General features: G+C 41.2%; 1 protein-coding gene across 3 annotated transcripts in view; it reads left to right on the forward strand.

Annotated features, from left to right (window-relative positions):
* Nucleotides 1-18,788, forward strand: part of CLTCL1 (clathrin heavy chain like 1) — a 189,447-nt gene that overhangs the window by 87,062 nt on the left and 83,597 nt on the right. For all 3 annotated transcript variants that reach the window (XR_016306292.1, XM_089653178.1, XM_089653177.1), the window contains exons 3-5: nt 10,345-10,613; nt 16,459-16,620; nt 18,624-18,737. Coding sequence is in view for 2 of the 3 variants with exons in the window: in XM_089653178.1 (XP_089509304.1) it covers nt 10,345-10,613; nt 16,459-16,620; nt 18,624-18,737 (545 nt within the window). In the remaining variant the exon portion in view is untranslated. The remainder of the gene's footprint in view (nt 1-10,344; nt 10,614-16,458; nt 16,621-18,623; nt 18,738-18,788) is intronic.

The following is an 18,788-nucleotide window of genomic DNA, read 5'->3' on the forward strand; positions in this document are numbered from 1 at the left end:
CCCTCCCCTCACGTTCGGCACGCTGCCCCGCCTACACACATCCTGACAGCCACATCCGCGGGCCGGATTAAAAGGTCCGCGCGGATTTTTGGGGCTGCCAACCGAGAGGAGGCAGGGGAGCGGCCGACCGAGAGGAGGGAGGGGAGCAGGCGCCCGGCACACAGAAGAGCCGCATTAGAGTGGGTAAAGAGCTGCATGTGGCTCGCGAGCCGCGGCTTGCCGACCACTGATCTAAACCATTCCGTTCGTTGTAGCTCTGGCTGTATGTTTAGGGTCGTTGTCCTGCTGGAAGGTGAACCTCCTCCCCAGTCTCAAATCTTTTTGCAGACTCTAACAGGTTTTCTTCTAAGATTGCCCTGTATTTGACTCCATCCATTTTCCCATCAACTCTGACCAGCTTCCCTGTCCCTGCTGAAGAAAAGCATCCCCACAACATGATGCTGCCACCACCATGTTTCATGGTGGGGATGGTGTGTTCAGGGTGATGTTCAGTGTTAGTTTTCTGCTACACATAGTGTTTTGCTTTTAGGCCAAAATGTTAAATTTTGCTCTCATATGACCAGAGCACCTTCTTCCACATGTTTCCTGTGCTCCCAATATGGCTTCTCGCAAACTGCAAACAGGACTCCTTTGGCTTTCTTCTTGCCACTCTTCCATAAAGGCCAGATTTGTGGAGTGCACGATTGATAGTTGTCCTGTGGACAGATTCTCCCACCTGAAATGTGGATCTCTGCAGCTCCTCCAGAGTTAACATGGGCCTCTTGGCTGCTTCTCTGATTAATGCTCTCCTTGCCCAGCCTGTCAGTTTAGGTGGACAGCCATGTCTTGGTAGGTTTGCCATTGTGCCATACTCTTTCCATTTTTGGATGATGGATTGAACAGTGCTCTGTAAGATGTTCAAAATTTGGATATTTTTTATAATCTAACCCTGCTTTACACTTCTCCACAGCTATATCCCTGACCTGTCTGGTGTGTTTTTTTGGCCTTCATAATGCTGTTTGTTCACTAATGTTTTCTAACAAACCTCTGAGGGCTTCACAGAATAGCTGTATTTATACTGAGATTAAATTATACACAGGTGGACTCTAGTTACTAATAAGGTGTCTTCTGAAGGCAATTGGTTCCACTAGATTTTAGTTAGGGTTATCAGAGTAAAAGGAGCTGAATACAAATGCATGCCACACTTTTCAGATATTTGTTTGTAAAAAATGTTGAAAACCATTTATCATTTTCCTTCTAGTTACAATTGTCTGCCACTTTGTGTTGGTCTATAACATAAAATCCCCAAAAAATACATTTACATTTTTGGTTGTGACATGACAAAATGTGGAAAATGTCAAGGGGTATGAATACTTTTTCAAGACACTGTATATGTGAGGAATATGCATGTTAGTTGGCATATTATACTGTGCTTTTTTAGAGACTATTTAAAAAACAAAATGCAAAAGTCTGTTTAGCATGTTGTGTAAAAATAAGGCAAGAATAGTAAACAAGTTTGTCTTCCAACCATGTCTTACCATAATTCTAAGAAGGTTTTTATTCTTTGCAATGCTATGACATTTCCACTAGATAACAAAAGAAATTGTATTTTTAAAAGCAGTGTTGGTTTCCATCCATATTACCATCCATCCTCTTTGTTATTATTTACTTTATGAATCCCAAAACATGTTTGTAACTTTTTCAGGGCATGTTTTTTAATCATTTTGTATCTTGAGCTTAGTGTGCATGTATATGAATGCAACTCTTGGTTTCTTGAATCTTGTTTTCCCTTTGAGTTTAATTGGGGTTACCGGTATATATTTTTCATCATAGAATCTGACAACCTTCCTGGCACAATCACACTTTGTCACTTTTCGACAACAAATACTTGATCATTTTAACAAATATATTATGGTGTTCCAAAAGCGTATTAGAACTGCAGATAATTTCAAGCTGGCCAAAGGCAGTATGTGTTGGGTGTATATGACTGTGTGATCGGACTGCCTGTGTTTTAATGTTTATGCGAGTTTTGTTAGCAGACACACTCCCAGTATAAACCTTGTCTCGGTTCAAATCCCATGTGCTGGAAATCTCCAGCTAAGCCAGTAGATGCATCCTCAGTATCATTCTTAACTCTGACCACTGAGATCTACATGTGTCATGAATATTTCCAAATACTGCTGAAATCAGTTAGGTCATGCAAAACTATTTTTTTTCTGCTTACATTAAAGGGGTACCAAAGGCAAAATACAAAATGACACCTGATGCATTAACAAAGCAGTCTTTGTTTTTATGAGTCCCACTATGAGTTTTTTTTTTTTTACCTGTGGGACTTCCTTTAGCAGAACATGCTGTGCAATAAAAGGGAAGATAGATGGTTGAGGCAACCCGTTTTAAGGGGTGCTTAAAAAGGTCAGCTTTTATTCATTTACGTAAAACCTTTATCCCAAAAGAATAAAAAAACAGACCTATAACTGCCAAAATTGTTTGCTGGAATTAGACTATAATTTGTTAGTCACTTATGTCCATCTAACACTACCCTCTTCAGACAGTGCTGCTATCCAAGGGTGTTTCTGCTGCTCTTGCATAAAGGAGCCGCCCTAAGACTAGAAGTATTACTGGCTAAGTCACAGGTAAAATTAAAGGAAAAAAATGCTAAAAAAGAAAACTAATGCAGACACGCATCTAAGGATTGGTAAGCTGCAATGTATTACTTTTTTGGTTTTGCGTTTAATACCGTTTTAAGTCTTGGGGAGACATTTCCAATTAAGAACTAAGTTGCCATCCAGTAATTCATTGATAAATGTTTTATTTGGTCTTTGGAAAGAATCTCTATAGTGTTTCAGATGCACTATTGTTTGTGTGCCCTTTTGTGTCTCCTCCTCCCTCCATAGTTAGGAGATGCTTTGTATAGCTAGTCACACCTTCTTATCAGTGTGTTTTGGGTTTCTGTTCTCAGCTTGTGTTGCTGAAGCTAGACAAACAAAGATTTTTTTCCCTCACCTATCTGATGTTTATGTGTGAAACTCTGAACAAGTTTTAATTTAAAGCTTCCTACAATCTGAAAGATGTGATTTGGATTTGCTGTTATCTTTCCACAACTGGAGCTAGAGAGATCACACTTTCAGTGCTTAGTTTGGAAAGGCAGAACAATCTCCTAACCTAAAATGTTTGGTAAATATAATTGTATATTGCCCTGTGCTAATTAAGTGTAGTGCTAAAGGCTGGGTGCAGAACTTTAGTTCAAATATATTTCTCGATAGCCACAAAAGAAATTACTTTAGTCTGAATCAAATGCCTTTGCAAACCCAATTATAGTAGTAGTGACATCACTGTACCGCACATAATCTGTACAGAAAACAAAGCTTTGGAAGGGACCTAGCAGACCCCCCCAATTTATAACTTGTCTGTGGAAAATTAGAGGAGAGGGAGGGTACAAGACCAGTCACCTTGTACAAGGCAAGAGCAGCAGTGACTGGCCTTTTATTACAGAAAGCTCTTGCACAGATACCAAGTTTTACATAGGAAAACTGTATACACAGTATCTGGAAAAAATATGCAAAGCACACCAGGATTCCAGAAAGAATTCCCATTCCTCTTGTACATAGATATAATTACTGTATTTATATATTTGTTGGCACACAGAATGTGCTTTAATTGTATATTAATGTTTTCATCCATATTTGTATATACTTTATATTATACAGTTTATAAGATTCCACTGCTCTTAAATCATAAGAGTGGGCTTTTAATGTGTTTCTTAACTAGTTTTGTACCAAAAAGGAAACCATTTATCCTTTGCACTAGACCTCACATCTTCCATGTGAGATCACTGCTTGTAAATTTGGAAATGGCTCCTATGGGTTTGGGTGGATAATTCCAAGATGGTGGTGTAATCAGAATATGCTTAGATCAGGCATTATGTAATCATTTATCCACAAGGTTGTGCTGGGAGATATTGTACATTCCCTTGTATGTATATTATGGGGTCACTCAGCAGGTAACGTAAAGTTGGACATGTTGCTATTTTACTTCTAGAGATCTCTCCTTTGCCTGCTGTTTACTGGGGCCGAGCCAAATTCCATTGAAAGCTCTGAGTTAAAAGTCCTTTTAAGTTTGTTTAAACTGCAGAAGTCCTGGTGGGTTTAGCATTTTAAATGTTCAGACATTACATGTGATGTAGCTTAGTGCTAAATGCATTTACAATTCCGTATAGCAGGATCTTTTGCATTGAGGTGCTCTTGTATAATTTTACTTACTTTAAAGTGAAACTGAACTCAAAAGCTGAAAATGCGGTAGGTTTTATAGGAATCATTTATAACAGGGGTAGGCAACCTTAAAGAAGTGGAGATCTACCTGTACAATATGGGAGAAGTAAAGACCTGATTTAAACTTCTAATTGCTGTACTACTGTGTCGCAATCGCATGCATTGTACAGTAATCATACGTTTAAATTAGGTGGTGAGGAGACAACATATTGCCTCCTCACCTCTTGCCAAACACACTTGGATAGCTTTCAGTAGGAGCAGCAGTGCCTTAAGGGCATGAGCCCTTAGTTACATTCAGCAGCAGCATCCTTAGGCCTCGTTCACACGTAAAGTTGCCCTGCAAGCACCCTGCAACTGCATGCTTCTGCGGGGTCCAAGGGGGTAAGCAAGTAGTGAGAAAGCAACACAATGCTACTAGAACATCTGACAGGTTTTTATTGCAGTTTATGCCCTGGTTAGGGGGATTCACCCTCTCTATTAGTCCTGTTTACTATTACCACTGAAAGTGAAAGTAAAAGAGAACCAAAATTTTGGGTTGTCCCCAGAACAGTAATGTAGGGGAAATCTTCCAACTGGGAGCAGAAATTCTGGTGGCCTGGTGACAAGCAGGGATTCTTTTACTTTAGAGCAGCCTTTTTCAACCGGGATGCATTGAGGCAAAATGCCTAAAAATTGCCCAAACATTGCACACAAGCCAACGGATTGATCAAGCATGCTTTTTAGTTACTCAAAGCCACAGATTATCATTGTGCACCATTCCAGCATTCTAGTCGCCGACATCTTAACCAATGATGTCGTCGGATGATGAGGACATTGAGTGCCTGCACAGCATCCTTGTTTGCCCCTTTTCTGCCCCTCTCCGTCAGCACTGGAGTCACATTAGCTGAGTGAGGGAGAGAAACTGAGCGAGAAAAGAAATTCTAGAAAACTAGTCAGTACCAGTATGCAAAGGTGTATTTGCTTTGGAAGAATAAATCACCTCCGATGTGTGTTCTACATGTATGGATGGCACTGCATTATGTGCAGTGTCTTGAAAAAGTACTCATACCCCTTGACATTTTCCTCATTTTGTCATGTTAGAATCAAACACGTAAATGTATTGTATTGGGATTTTATGTGATAGACCAACACAAAGTGGCACAAAATTGTGAAGTGGAAGGAAAATGATAAATGGTTTTCAAAAATGTTTACAAATATCTGAAAAGTGTAGCGTGCATTTGTATTTAGCCTCCTGTTGACTGGGTTACGTGTATTTGTGAATACACCCCAATCCTTGTAGGAGTATTTACATATATCCAGCTAGATCTGAGAGTTCCTACACAAAAGAGGTAGTTCCATCTGCAATATTCATTTATTGATAGAGGTACATAATATATACAAATTACACGCTAAGCAGTATTTACAACACAATGTACAGTTTAAGTATCTTGACTTATATGATAGTTACAATTTACCCACAAAACCATGTTTAAAATACAATGTACAATACAAGTACTAAGTTAGTTTACCTCTCAACTTCAGGTTTGGTCATCCTGCCTGCTGTGTGTGTCTCATCACAAAGAGACCACCAGCTGGGTGACCAGGCCTTATATCTCCCCCCCACCTCCTTTCTGTACTGTGGCTAATATAATGCTCATTAACTGGACACTACCTAGCCAATGTATATTGGACTCTGGAAGTTCAAAGAAGGCTGCTGTTTACCACTCATGTGAGATATGCTAAAGGGACAACAAAAGGCCAGAACTTGTATAGTGGAAAACTATATATATATATATATATATATATACATACATACATACATACATACACACACACACACACACACACACACACACACACACACACACACACACACACACACACACACACACACACACACCAGTATGGAAGCTAGAAAGTGTGATGCTGCAAAACACTTAATTGTTTAAATACTGTATATTTCCATTAACTAAATTATACTTGTAATTATAACATTATTTACATCCATTAATGGAGATTCCACATAAACTCATTATCTAACACCCCAAGTCAATACTTTTGTAGAACCACCTTTCGCTGCAAGTCTTTTTGGGGATGTCTCTACCAGCTGTGCACATCTATAGAGTGAAATGTTTGCCCGTTCTTCTTGGCAAAATAGTTCAAGTTCTGTCAGGTTGGACGGAGAGCGTCTGTGAACATCAATTTTCAAGTCTTGCCACAGATTCTCAATTGGATTTAGGTCTGGACTTTGACTGAGCCATTCTAACACATGAATATGCTTTGATCTAAACCCTTCTATTATAACTCCATAGCTTTATCCCTGACCTGTCTGGTCTGTTCCTTGGCCTTCCTGATGCTGTTTGTTCATTAATGTTCTTTAACAAACCTTTGAGGGCTTCACAGAACAGCTGTATTTATATCCAGATTAAATTACACACAGGTGGACTCTATCTACTAATTAGGTGACTTCTGAAGGCAATTGGTTCCACTAGATTTTAGTTAGGGGTGTTGGAGTAAAGCCATGGGTCGAATTCCTAAAGAATTTTCTTTTGAATTTCGCACCATTAGTGGGCCACAGAAATGGCCAGTATTCATTTGATCATCCAATCTGAGTGATTGAGCACATTGTAAGATTTTGCAAAAATTAATGAATTTCTAATCAATGATGGTATAGTCGTGCGAGAAATATAATTGAGAAAGAAATGAGCTTGAGCTGTGACCTGGAAAGAAAAGAATATTCTTGGCCACAAAAATTCTTTTCAAGTGCAGAATTTAAAAGGGTGCCTTGACTGAAAAAGGTTGAAAAACACTGCTTTAGGGGGAATTTATATCACTTCCTGTTATGGCTATGGGAAAGGAAGTGAATGGTAATCTTCCCAATGGAATACAGATGGCAAAAATATGAGTTACAGGGGTTATAGCGTATAACTATCCAAAATGGAAATAAAGTTTTTTTTGCCTTTTAGTTCTGCTTTAATTGTGGTTAAGCACTACTCTGAAAAACATGCCTAGTGGCTAGAATTCCTCCTGAAAAGTAACAGCTCACTTGTATGTTGAGGTGCCTAGTCACTCTTGTGCCCACAGTCTCATAGCTGTATACCTCCATTATAAATGTACAGCTGTGCTGCCTATTGACTGCTAGTCTCAGGAGATTTGGAGTGAGATTTGCAGTTACTACTGTGCTGCTCACTGTGTACCTTGTTGGAGGCTCTGGCATAAGGCAGAGCCATTTCTCTGGCTAGATGGCCACCTCAACACAGAGGCAGTGCCCAACAATGCATGGCAAGATATTGATAATGATGAGCTAGAAGAGACCACAGGCAAAACTAACCTGCCCTTTTCTGCCATAGCTTCCAGAGTTTAGCTACTTTTTGCTCATCTTTGCGCTGGAGCGTCATCAAACTTAAAGAATAAGTTCCCCCTTTTAAAAAAACATGCTAAAAAAGGGTGTAACAAGTTGAGAAAGGTGAACTTATTCTTCAAGGTGGCCATAGATGGATCGAAGCTCAGCAGGGACCAGCAGAATTTCGATCCATCTATGGCCAATCTAAAGACAGGCTGCTTTTGAACAGGCTTGGCAGCCAGTCAGTTTGCAGTATGGATCAATTTAGTCTGACAATGGAAGAATCCTGCTGGCAGAATACAATAACAGAGCAGGGAGAATTTCCCATCCCACTCGATTGTGTGGATGAGTGGGCTGATCAAAATAACTGAACTGATGTTAGTCGATATAAACTCTGGCAATATACTGTTAGATTTCTGAACAAACGTTCATGCATATATTTGTAGGAAAAATCTGGGTACATTCAATGATTTGACAAATGTCCTCGGAAAGTATTTCAAAATTCCGTTTGCTTTTAACATTCAATTTTGAAATGAATGTGATTTCCCCATCAAAAAAACACATTCACTGTTAACAATTTATAAAAAAAAATTAGGGATGCACCAATACTGTTTTTTTTTTATCAGTGAGTATGAGTACCGATACTTTCAGACAAGTACTCGGTGATCCGGTTACCGATAATTTGCGGTGCGATTTGTGTTAAGGGATGCAAAGAATAACATGCGATTTGATTAGGAATACAATTCCTGTCCAAATCACATGCAGTTTCCCTACTGCTCCTGTGTGAACCTAGGCTTGTCATAGCCCAATTTCACACAGGAGAGGTGCCTGAAACCTCCCTGCAGGCATCCGATGTGGAGTCTCAGTGGTAGGAGAGGAGAGAAAGCGATGGGGATTTCAAATCTTTGCTCTTTTTGCAGAGATGACAGTTCGGGCTAGATGGCATCTGAGTGGTCAGCATTGTCCATGTCACAGTGCTGACCAGTCAAAAGTCCTGTAGCCTGGGTTTACACAGGAGCAGAGGGGAAACCGCATGCAATTTGGACAGGAATCGCATTCCTGTTCAAATTGCATGCTAATCTTTGCGGTGCAATTTGCATTCATTAACGCAAATCCCACTGCAAGATATCGATTAAGTTATCGAGAGTATTTTCACGAGTATGAGTACACATGAAAATACTTGGTATCAGTGCAAACGTTCCTAAAACTAAAATTTTTGGTCAAAATTTTACTGTTTTATGGGAAGCCTAAAGAAGTAATAAAAACAAACTAAACATTTTATATATTGCGGCTTTCCAATCCTTAGATGTGGTGGCTGTATTAGCTTTCTTTTCTTCAGGGTTTTTTCCCCTCTGTTTTCATCCTTTGATCTGATCAGTAACTCATCTCCTGTATAAGACCCGATTCACATATATGCAATGTGGGAAACAGTAAATCCTGAGTGTTTCCTGCACCACATTGAATTTGTACTCCATTCATGTGATCTGTAACTGGTGTCGATGTTAAATTAATGGCACCCCAAAACATGCAAAATGCAGTGCGATTGCAAGAATCTGATTGCTTGGATGTTTGCCAATCTGACCCTTGTAAGCCCTCCTGTAAGTGCTAAATGGTTTGTCTCCGCTCTCTAACTGCTACATTTGCAGGACAGTGTGTTCTGTTGAAAGATAACAGAATTTCTGGCTAGATCACCAGGTGAAAATAAAGGAAAGATAACCTAAAAAAAAAAAACTAATGCAGGAACCACATCTATGAGTTGTTACGCTGCAATGTAATGTTTGCTTTTAACCCCTTGACACCGTTGTACAACAAATATGTGGCCCCACTGCACTGGGCTTTTTGCTGTGGGGCCGCATATTTGCGTACCTTCCTTTCTGCTGGGAGAATGCCTGCCGCACAGCGCGCTCCCTGCACCGAGACTAGGGTCTCGCCCAATTCCGGGTCACCTGATTGCTGTGATAGCCTCTAATTGGCTATCACCGTGATCAGTCAGCTCTGTTAGACTTCTATGGAGGCCTTGAAGACTCTTTGAAGCACCATTAAAGCGACCTGAGGTATAATTTTTGAAGCACAGAAAACACAACGTATAAACAGGACTGTAAGCTTACCATTTTATTTAGTGACAGGGGCTTTGATTGGCGTTCAGAGTTCTTTAAAAAAAAGCCTGTCCAATGCCATGTTTTGAAGTTAGTGTAAACGAGCCCTAACTGGACAAAAATTTGAACTATAAGATCTGGTGGGACAGTATGCACAATCCTTTATGGATGCATTCTTTCTCAGTTATTTACAGTTTAAGAAAATTAACGCTGGCATTATAATGACTGTATTAAAGCTGCATTTGGTGGCACTTGTTACTCTCTTGTCCATAGGCATTAGCAGAACACATCTCTTCCCCAGTTCCCCAGTCTCGGGAAGGGATGAAAATAGGGACTGGTCATGCTGAATAATTTGACATTTCTGTCACTTTCCCTGAGATAAACTGACAGTGAAGCCAATCTTCCTGTACTGTCTTCATAGGTATAAGCATGCATGCTTAGAGAATAGTGCGTGTGTGTCTGTGTGCGCGCATGTCCGTTGGTCTGTGTTCAAATGAATTTTGTGTACATGTCAAAGTGCCTACTAATGTCTATAACCAGCCTTGGAAAACTGCTTATATCATCCACACTAATCCTTGTATTTGCTTTGTTTACTAGGACTGCTTCCAAACCCTTCAAAATTAAGATAGATCTGTATCTGATGCAGTGCTTTGAAATGTTGTCTTATCTCATTTTCCAGCTGGAAAAACCCTTCAGATCTTTAACATTGAGATGAAAAGCAAGATGAAGGCTCATACCATGTCAGAGGAGGTCATTTTTTGGAAATGGATATCTGTCAATACTGTAGCTCTGGTGACTGAGACGGCTGTATATCACTGGAGCATGGAAGGAGACTCCCAGCCTCAGAAAATGTTTGATCGCCATGCAAGCCTTGCTGGCTGCCAGATTATCAATTATAGAACAGATGAGCAACAAAAGTGGCTTCTGCTTATTGGTATCTCTGCTCAGGTACTACATAAATAACATTTTATATTACTTAAAATGTGTGTTAAGAGCAGGATGTTGCTTTTAGTGCAGTATGGATGAGTACCAAGTATATAGTTCATGTCTTGTTGGTGCTTAAAATTGTCTTCTGCTAGAGAAGTACTGCTGTTCCTCTGAACTGTAGGGGACCTATGGTAAGGAACAAGTACACAGCAAAGGTAACTGGTATTTTCTGATTTGCATTGATCCATTTTGATCACTACACACTTAGAGAGAATCTGGAGTAAATGCAAGTGCCCTCATTTTGACTTATCTGTGAACATACAATATAATGGAATTCTTAAAGATGAATTCCAGTTATGGATATGTTATACATGGTTACATTGATCCAGCCGAATACCATAAAAGATGTAAATTGCTGAAGTAGATGCTGCTACCCTAGTGAGACTCATGCCAAGTGGCTGCCCAGCTGTATTCTGAACACAGGAGGCTGGGCACTCGGTACAGGTGCCATTCAGAAAATACTTTGCATTTTCTGAATGAATGCAAAGCATTCTCTGATTGGATGAGTGGTGATTTCACACTGTCCACCTTGTCCAATCAGAGAATGTTTTGCAATGCATTCGCTGAATGTCGCCTGTGCCAAGTTCGCAACCTCCTGTGCTCAGAATACAGTAAGGCAGCCACTTGGCACAGGAACATGGAAGCCTGTGGAGATCATTGAAGTATCTGTGTCTACTTCAGTGATTTCCGGCTGCCAGGATATTGGCCAGATATGGTGTATACATATGTAGTTACAATGGTCCAAACTGGACCAATGTGGCTTTGTATAAAGTATCCATATCTGGAATTCATCTTTATTTTGTTTTGCAACCTTTTGAAGTGACTACTGATATAAAAAGCATAATGTAATGGTAAGGATGAGTTTTCATTTTCCTTCCATGTGTGTTTATTGACACTACTGAGATGTATTATTTCAGAAAATTCATCTTATATGATACTAGGTGCTAGGATAGATATAGCCCAGTGTTGGAACTAGTCAATGCTAAAGTTTTGATTATGTTACACAAAAACTAAATTGAATCAAGATTAATGACAAATTAATGTGCTCCCTCCATAACAACCAGAAGACATTTGACAAGATGTGGCAACCTTGGATACAGTATCTTTCACCAGAGGACTGAAGACTGGGGGGGGGGGGGGGGGTGCCACCCTAGCTGCTACCCTAGCTGCTCTCGACATTCCTCTTTGTTTTCATAAGGGTGTTACTCAATGTTAAATACAGTTCACTTGATTATTACACCTAACCTGGTATAAGACCTCCTTATCCCCAGTCTAAGCAGTGAAGAGAGATATGTTGACAGGTGTTATAAGCTATTCATCATGGTTTACTTGGATTCATTCTCTATTACTTATATTATCTGAGCTGGACATGACGTCTATCCCGGTTGCGTATGTTTTTGTTATATTTGTATTTGATGGCCGATTTCCTCGGTATATTTTTTAAGATGAGTCACTAATGATTTGGTGTAAATGTATTTTCTCTTACGTTCAATGATGGACACAGCTGTTGCTTCTTTATTCACTTTGCTCAGGGGTCTGCAACCTTTAAGACATAAAGAGCCACTTGGACCCGTTTCCGAGAGGGAAAAAAAGACTGGGAGCCGCAAAACCATTGCAACATTTAAAACAAATCCGACACTGCATATATTGCAAAAAGCGCTCTGGTCATGAAGGGGGTTTAAGGGCCCAGTAAGCAAAGGGTTAATCAGGGCCACAGTGTATCGTCATAATCACAATCATAGCCTTAGGTCAGTGGTGGACAACCTTTTTTTTCAACTGAGCCAAATCTCGCTAAAACCACGATTGAAATTTATTTTGAGAGAAACATTTTTAAAACTGAAAATACATCCCCCATATAGTAATTCATCCCCCATATAGTAATTAATCCCCCATATAGTAATTCATCCCCCATATAGTAATTCATCCCCCCTATAGTAATTCATCCCTCCTATAGCAATTCATCCCCCCTATAGCAATTCATCCCCCCTATAGTAATTCATCCCCCCTATAGTAATTCATCCCCCCTATAGTAATTCATCCCCCATATAGTAATTCATCCCCCCCTATAGTAATTCATCCCCCCTATACTAATTCATCCCCCCTATACTAATTCATTCCCATATTGTGTCAATTCACTTACCTGTACTCCGCGCGTTCCTCTCGCCGTGTTCCCGCGCAGTTCTCGTCTTCAGGGCGGACTGTGAGAGGAGAGGAGTTCGTCACGCTGCCCCGCCTACATCCTGACAGGCAATGTTTGCCAGCGGGCGCCCGGCACACAGAAGAGCTGCATTAAAAGAGCCGCGGCTTGCCGACCCTATTGCCTGTCACCTGGTGGGCAGTGTGCTCCGGAGCCGCAGGAAAGGTGAAGAAGAGCCGCATGCGGCTCCGGAGCCGCGGGTTGCCGACACCCGACTTTGCTGATCGCCCCATAGCAGATGTACTGCTACAGGGCGGCCACGCTGTGGAAAACCACATATTTGCTCCTGGAAATGTCAATCACTGGTACCCAGCCAGCGATTCATGGCTGGGATTTGGTGATCGGCGGAGCAGCTGACAGGGAAGATATTTGTGTGTAAACACAGATCTCTCTCCTTTCAGTGGGGAAGTGCTGCTTTCTAGCTCTCTGCAAAGCAGGTGACGAGGGCCTTCCTTCTCTGATGGCTCCTGTCTCCAGCTCTACGGAATGGAAAGTACTTCCTTCCCTTTCGACTGATCTTGGTCAAGACAGATGCCAGCCCAGGAGTCTTGGGATCGGACTTGGCTTAGTGTCGCTGGACTCCAGAGGAGGCTCGACTGAACATCATTGTCCTGGAGCTTCGGGCAATCGGGTTGCTGCTGACACTTTGGATGGATTGCCTACGGGGTCTGCTGATCAGGATCCAGTTGGATGACACCACCTCAGTGGCGTATGTCAATCTTTAGGGAGGCAAAAGAGGCGTAGCAGCTGCACTGGAGGCACTTCACACCCTAAGATGGGTGGAAAGGTTTGTTACAGCTCTGTTCACCGTACATATTACAGTGGTCAAAAACTGGCAAGCAGATTATCTCAGCCATTAGATGCTGGATCAAGGCGAGTGATCTCTGCATCAGGAGGTGTTCCATCAGCTCTGCCTTAGCTGAGGGACACCAGATGTGAATCCTCTGTTGTCCCTTTTCAACCAGTAGGTTCCAAGGCCCATGGCAAGGACCCTCTGGCATATGCGACTGAGCCATTGATGGCACTATGGGATCAGTACCAGCTCATTATTTCTTTCTGCCCTTCAGCTTGATTCCTCATCTACTATGCAGGATAGAGGCAGATAGGATCCCTGTCATCCTGGTAGCTCCGGACTGGCCTCGCCATGTATGCTGCACCAACATGGTGCAATTGGGGCAGATGCTCCCTGGCAGCTGACCACCTGTCTCAGGAGCCTGTATTCCACCCTGTTTTCCTTTTGCTGGTCTTGACAGCCTGGATATTGTCAGCCAGGTTTCCGAAGGAAAGGGGGTTGTCTGGCTCGGTGAGTCCGACCATGTTTAAGGCTTATAAGTCTACCTCTCAGAAGATTTATCATTGCACCTGAAGAGCTTTTATCGTTTGGTACAATGCCTTGGGGTTCCATCCTTGCTCCTTCTCTGTGGCTCATGTTTTTTGCTTTCTGTCTAGTAAAGGCTACTTTTCATTATAAGCAAGGAAACTTGAACCTCTTTAGTGTATTATGTGATTTTACTAAATAAAAATGCTGTACATAGAGAAAATTACAATTAGGAATACAACATGACTAACAGCTATACCTAGATCAAGCAAAATGCTGCCTACTACCTAGCTAAACTATGTTCTGTATACAATTGTAATATGCTGAAAAGGTTACTTAACTCAGGTTAGAGTGCATTCACGATCTCCATAGGCAACACGAGGACCCAAGCTTACTCTACAGCAGTTGCAGGAGATCAGGCGAAAAACGTCTTCTTCTGTCAGAGATCTTCCTTGATGTTAAGTCATCTTAGAGTTCTCCTACTCAGTTTCTGTTGTTGCCTTTTATTTAGAAAGCGTAGCTAGCCAATCACACATGGGTGTGGTCCCTCTCTACCTTATTATACTGTCCAATTATATAGGTGATACATTCTCCAGTTCGACCTCAAGATGGCACTGTTGTACCATACATGCCATAGGTCATATATGTTAGGTCAAGCTATTGGTAACCATGGCTACAGAACAATCAGAACAATAGCCAACTGTCAACTGAAATATAACAATGGTATCTATTTTACCATTGTATCCAGGGGCATTTGCTTGAGAAGCATTTCCTCAAACTACAAGAAATATATAAAATATGCAACAGAGATCGGGTGTTGGCTTTCCTTCTACGTGGCGTTGATCAGCAGCTTGCTTTGAGTACACCAGAGGTCACATTTCTGTTCTTTCAGTGTTCCTTGGCCACGCTGTTCTTAGTTTGCGCATTTATTCAGGGGTGTCGTCATATAGTGCCCAATGTGCTACCCTTTGCCGTTGTGGGACTTGCATTTGGTGTTGTCGGCTCTTCAGTAGCCTCCTTTTGAGAGCATTACAGGATATGCCATTGCTTCTGCTCTGGCAGAAGGTTGCCTTACTAGTTGCTATCAGTTTGGCTCAGTGGGAGTCAGGACTGGCAGCTTTATCCTCTAAGCCTAATCATTTGCTTCTGCACAAGGAAAAGGTAGCGTTTTGGCCATCCCCTTCTTCTTTTTTTTTTTTTAAATGATTATGGCTTTCCACTTGCATGAGGACAGTACCCTTCCCTCCATTAGTCCTTGACTGTAACACCAAGATGAGGTGGTGTTACACTCATGGCTTGGTTCACATGATTATGTGTACATCTCTGATGGCCAATTTTTTTCCGCTGGATTTGGCTGATGCTTGTGCCAGCGCATGCAATTAAGGGGCATGATCCTCCCTTCCCCATGACGGGGTACTCCCCCAGGGCGGTTAGCGCCTCCTGGGCATTCTGGCGTCTGTTTCAAGTTTGCATGGTGGCCACCTGGTGGTCTTTGCTCTCGTTTCCAACATTTTTATACAGTTGATCTGTCATCCCTGTAATGCTAGTTTTGGTTGCTAGGTTTTGCAGATGGTTTTTTAGGACTTTTCGGCGCCCCTTCGAGGTGGTCCAGAATGGCAGGTTGCTCTGGTTTTTTTTTTTCTATTCGTTGGTTTGCCCGCACTTCATTGTGACACTGCTTTGGGACATCCCTGTTTTGATTATGGACAAAGAAGAAGCAGCTGTGTCTGTCAATAAACATAAGAGAAAACAGGATTTTTTGTTACTGTAAAATCCTTTTCTCTGAGTTCATTGACGGACACAACACTCGCCCCTCTATGGACATTTCTCCTTTGACACTGCTTGTAACTGACTGGAGGCCTATAGCTGAGAGGAAGTTTTATGCCCAGAGAGGACGGCCATAGAGGTGCTGAGTTTTTTTTTCTTCCCTGCCTAGTGTCCTACTCCTGTAGATTGGGCTATAAAACTTGTTTTGTTATAGATAAAGAAGAAGCAGTTGTGTCCGTCAAACTCAGAGAAAGGGATTTTACGGTAACAAAAAAATCCAGTTTTTCCTATCAAACTGTGTTTTTAATGCTGTTGTCATATTTAAATTTGTTTTACATGGTTGCCATTTTAAATAATTAACATTTCAGGGCAGCCTCCTTTAAAAGTACCTGTTGAGATTACAGCTCCACAGAGAGTCAGATCTGCCAGACATTTTAACTTACATTTGCCATGATTTAATGTGTCCATACATTGCATTTTGCAGTTTCACTTGTAATTTTTTTTTTTTGCCTTTTTTTTTATAGCAAAACAGAGTAGTTGGTGCCATGCAGTTGTATTCTGTGGAAAGGAAAGTGTCTCAGCCGATTGAGGGTCATGCTGCTGCTTTTGCGGAATTCAAGATTGAGAGAAATTCAAAACCTTCAACTCTGTTCTGTTTTGCTGTGCGTGGACAAGCAGGGGGCAAAGTAAGTGTTCTGAATTTTTGAAAAAGGTATAGCTAGATCAGTTGTTAAAGCTTACTATTTTTTTTATTTGTATGTTAAAGCACATGGATGAAGCTTAGACCCTGTTTTGCTTTGTGTCTTTTTAAGGTTCTTTGCGGTAAAAGCAAGGAAGCATAAAAACCTCTTTGGTGTATTAATGTGCTTTACTAAACAAAAACAGTACATACAGTTGTAGGAAAACCAATTCAAGACATACAGAGTATTACAAAATATGCATACAATATACCAATACACAAGTTTTCTAGCCTTCCTGGCAAATGGGCTTGGCCAATGTATTCAGTAGGGATACACGAAACAGTTACTTAGCTTGATTTGTAGATTTAGCATCATCCCCAGGCAAAGCTCACTTGTTGCACAGACTTTCTTTGGTCTTAAGAATTAGTGTTATGGTGTCACCTTCTTTCTATCCAGAATCTAAAACTCCTCCTTGCTTCTTCAAAGTCCTCCATACTAGTTTTACCGCTTTGTGTTGAGCACGTAGCTGTGTTCAAGTCCCTTGATCCTTCCCCCCCCTAATTTCTGCCAACATCCCTTCCTGTTCCAAGAGCTTCGTGAAACCATCCAACGAGTTTATTAGCATATGAATAGGGAAAGCCTAGGTTCTAAAAGCAAAATTCTGGTAGTCCTGACCACTGCTCCTTGTCTGAGTAGCAGCAATTTTCAGAGGCTTCACTAGCCCCTTCTGGTATACTTTCCTCCTTCCGTTAACCCTCAGAGTAGGTCTTAGCCACTGTTGCTGAATTGATGGGTGGGCTCTCAACCATTTAGTCCTCAGATTGCAGAGGAAGCAAGCAGCCTCTCCTTTGGTCCAGCTCTAATTTTTCCCCCACAGTGTTCATGCTTACTAAAGACTAGGAGAATCAGAATGTCTCATCTGGTTTAGAGTATTCAGTCTCCCCCAAACTTAAGGATACTTTTTCTGTCCTTATTGACACAGTGCACACATGCTTTTCCTTAGAGCAGCCTGCATTGGCCCCACCACCAACCTAGGTTCTTAAAAACTGCCATGATTGGCTTCCTGTACACTGCTCCTTGAATGTGTTCTGTACAATGGTAAAAAAAATGTTGAGCCTTTTCAATCACCTTAACAAGGCCTTAACTATGCCTGTTAAGGAAGTCCCCAAGGCAAATTAGAGGCATTTGCCCCATTCTTGATTAGGGTGTTTCTCAGCATGTTCCTTCAAATACAAAATTTCTTGTGGAATCTCCCAGGACATTTAATTGCTCCCCCCAGCCTAGGGACCTTCTGGTCTCTGTGGACATCAAGGATGTCTACTTGCACATCGCTAGTAACGTTACCTGTGTTTTGCGGAGGGCACACAACATTACCGTTGTTGCTCTTTCTTTTGACCTGTCCATGTCACCACAGGCCTTAATCATTGACATCTGTCCTAGCTCTAGGGTTCCTCCGGAGGTTACTAAGGGTTCCCTGAGCAATGAACAATTTCTGCCTCTCAGATAAGGTGTTCGTGACAACATTGATTTTTTTTTTTTTTTTAAGCTATGTGTAAGGGAGTAATTATTTCCAATAACCAGCATTCTTCCCACTGTCCATCACACTAATTTATTATGAGTTGTAGCTATAGTAGTTTTTAACAGGGGTTCTCTGAGACTGGAATGAGACTGAAAGTTATTTCAGGGGTTCCTCTGTTGAAAAGTTTGAGAGAGGCTGAGCTAGGGAGATATTAGGTATGCTTTCTTTTATTCTATTTATGTGTTTGAATATGTCTGCAAATATCCTTATCGGCCTAGACATTTGAACTGATAGGCTTTTTAGGGTACCTATGTACTCGAGGGGACAGCAAGAACAAGGAAAAGGGGAAATTTAACATTTGCAAACTTACCTGATATTTCATGATGTACAGTATATTAAAGGAACTAAGGTGTATTAAGTGCTCTGGAATTGTTTTTTTCTAAATGATTTGACTAACTTGTAGCCAAAATTATGTTTCACATAATTCCAGCTGCACATCATTGAAGTTGGACAGCCTGCTAATGGAAACCAGCCATTCACCAAAAAAGCTGTTGATGTCTTCTTTCCTCCTGAAGCTCAGACAGACTTTCCTGTGGCTATGCAGGTATGGCATTTCATAAACTGTTAGGGTAAGGTCTTCTTCTCCAACCCTTAA

This window comes from Staurois parvus, unplaced genomic scaffold, assembly GCF_062004578.1.
Source record: "Staurois parvus isolate SC_StPar_1 unplaced genomic scaffold, SC_StPar_1.0 ptg000704l, whole genome shotgun sequence".
Lineage (NCBI taxonomy): Eukaryota > Metazoa > Chordata > Amphibia > Anura > Ranidae > Staurois > Staurois parvus.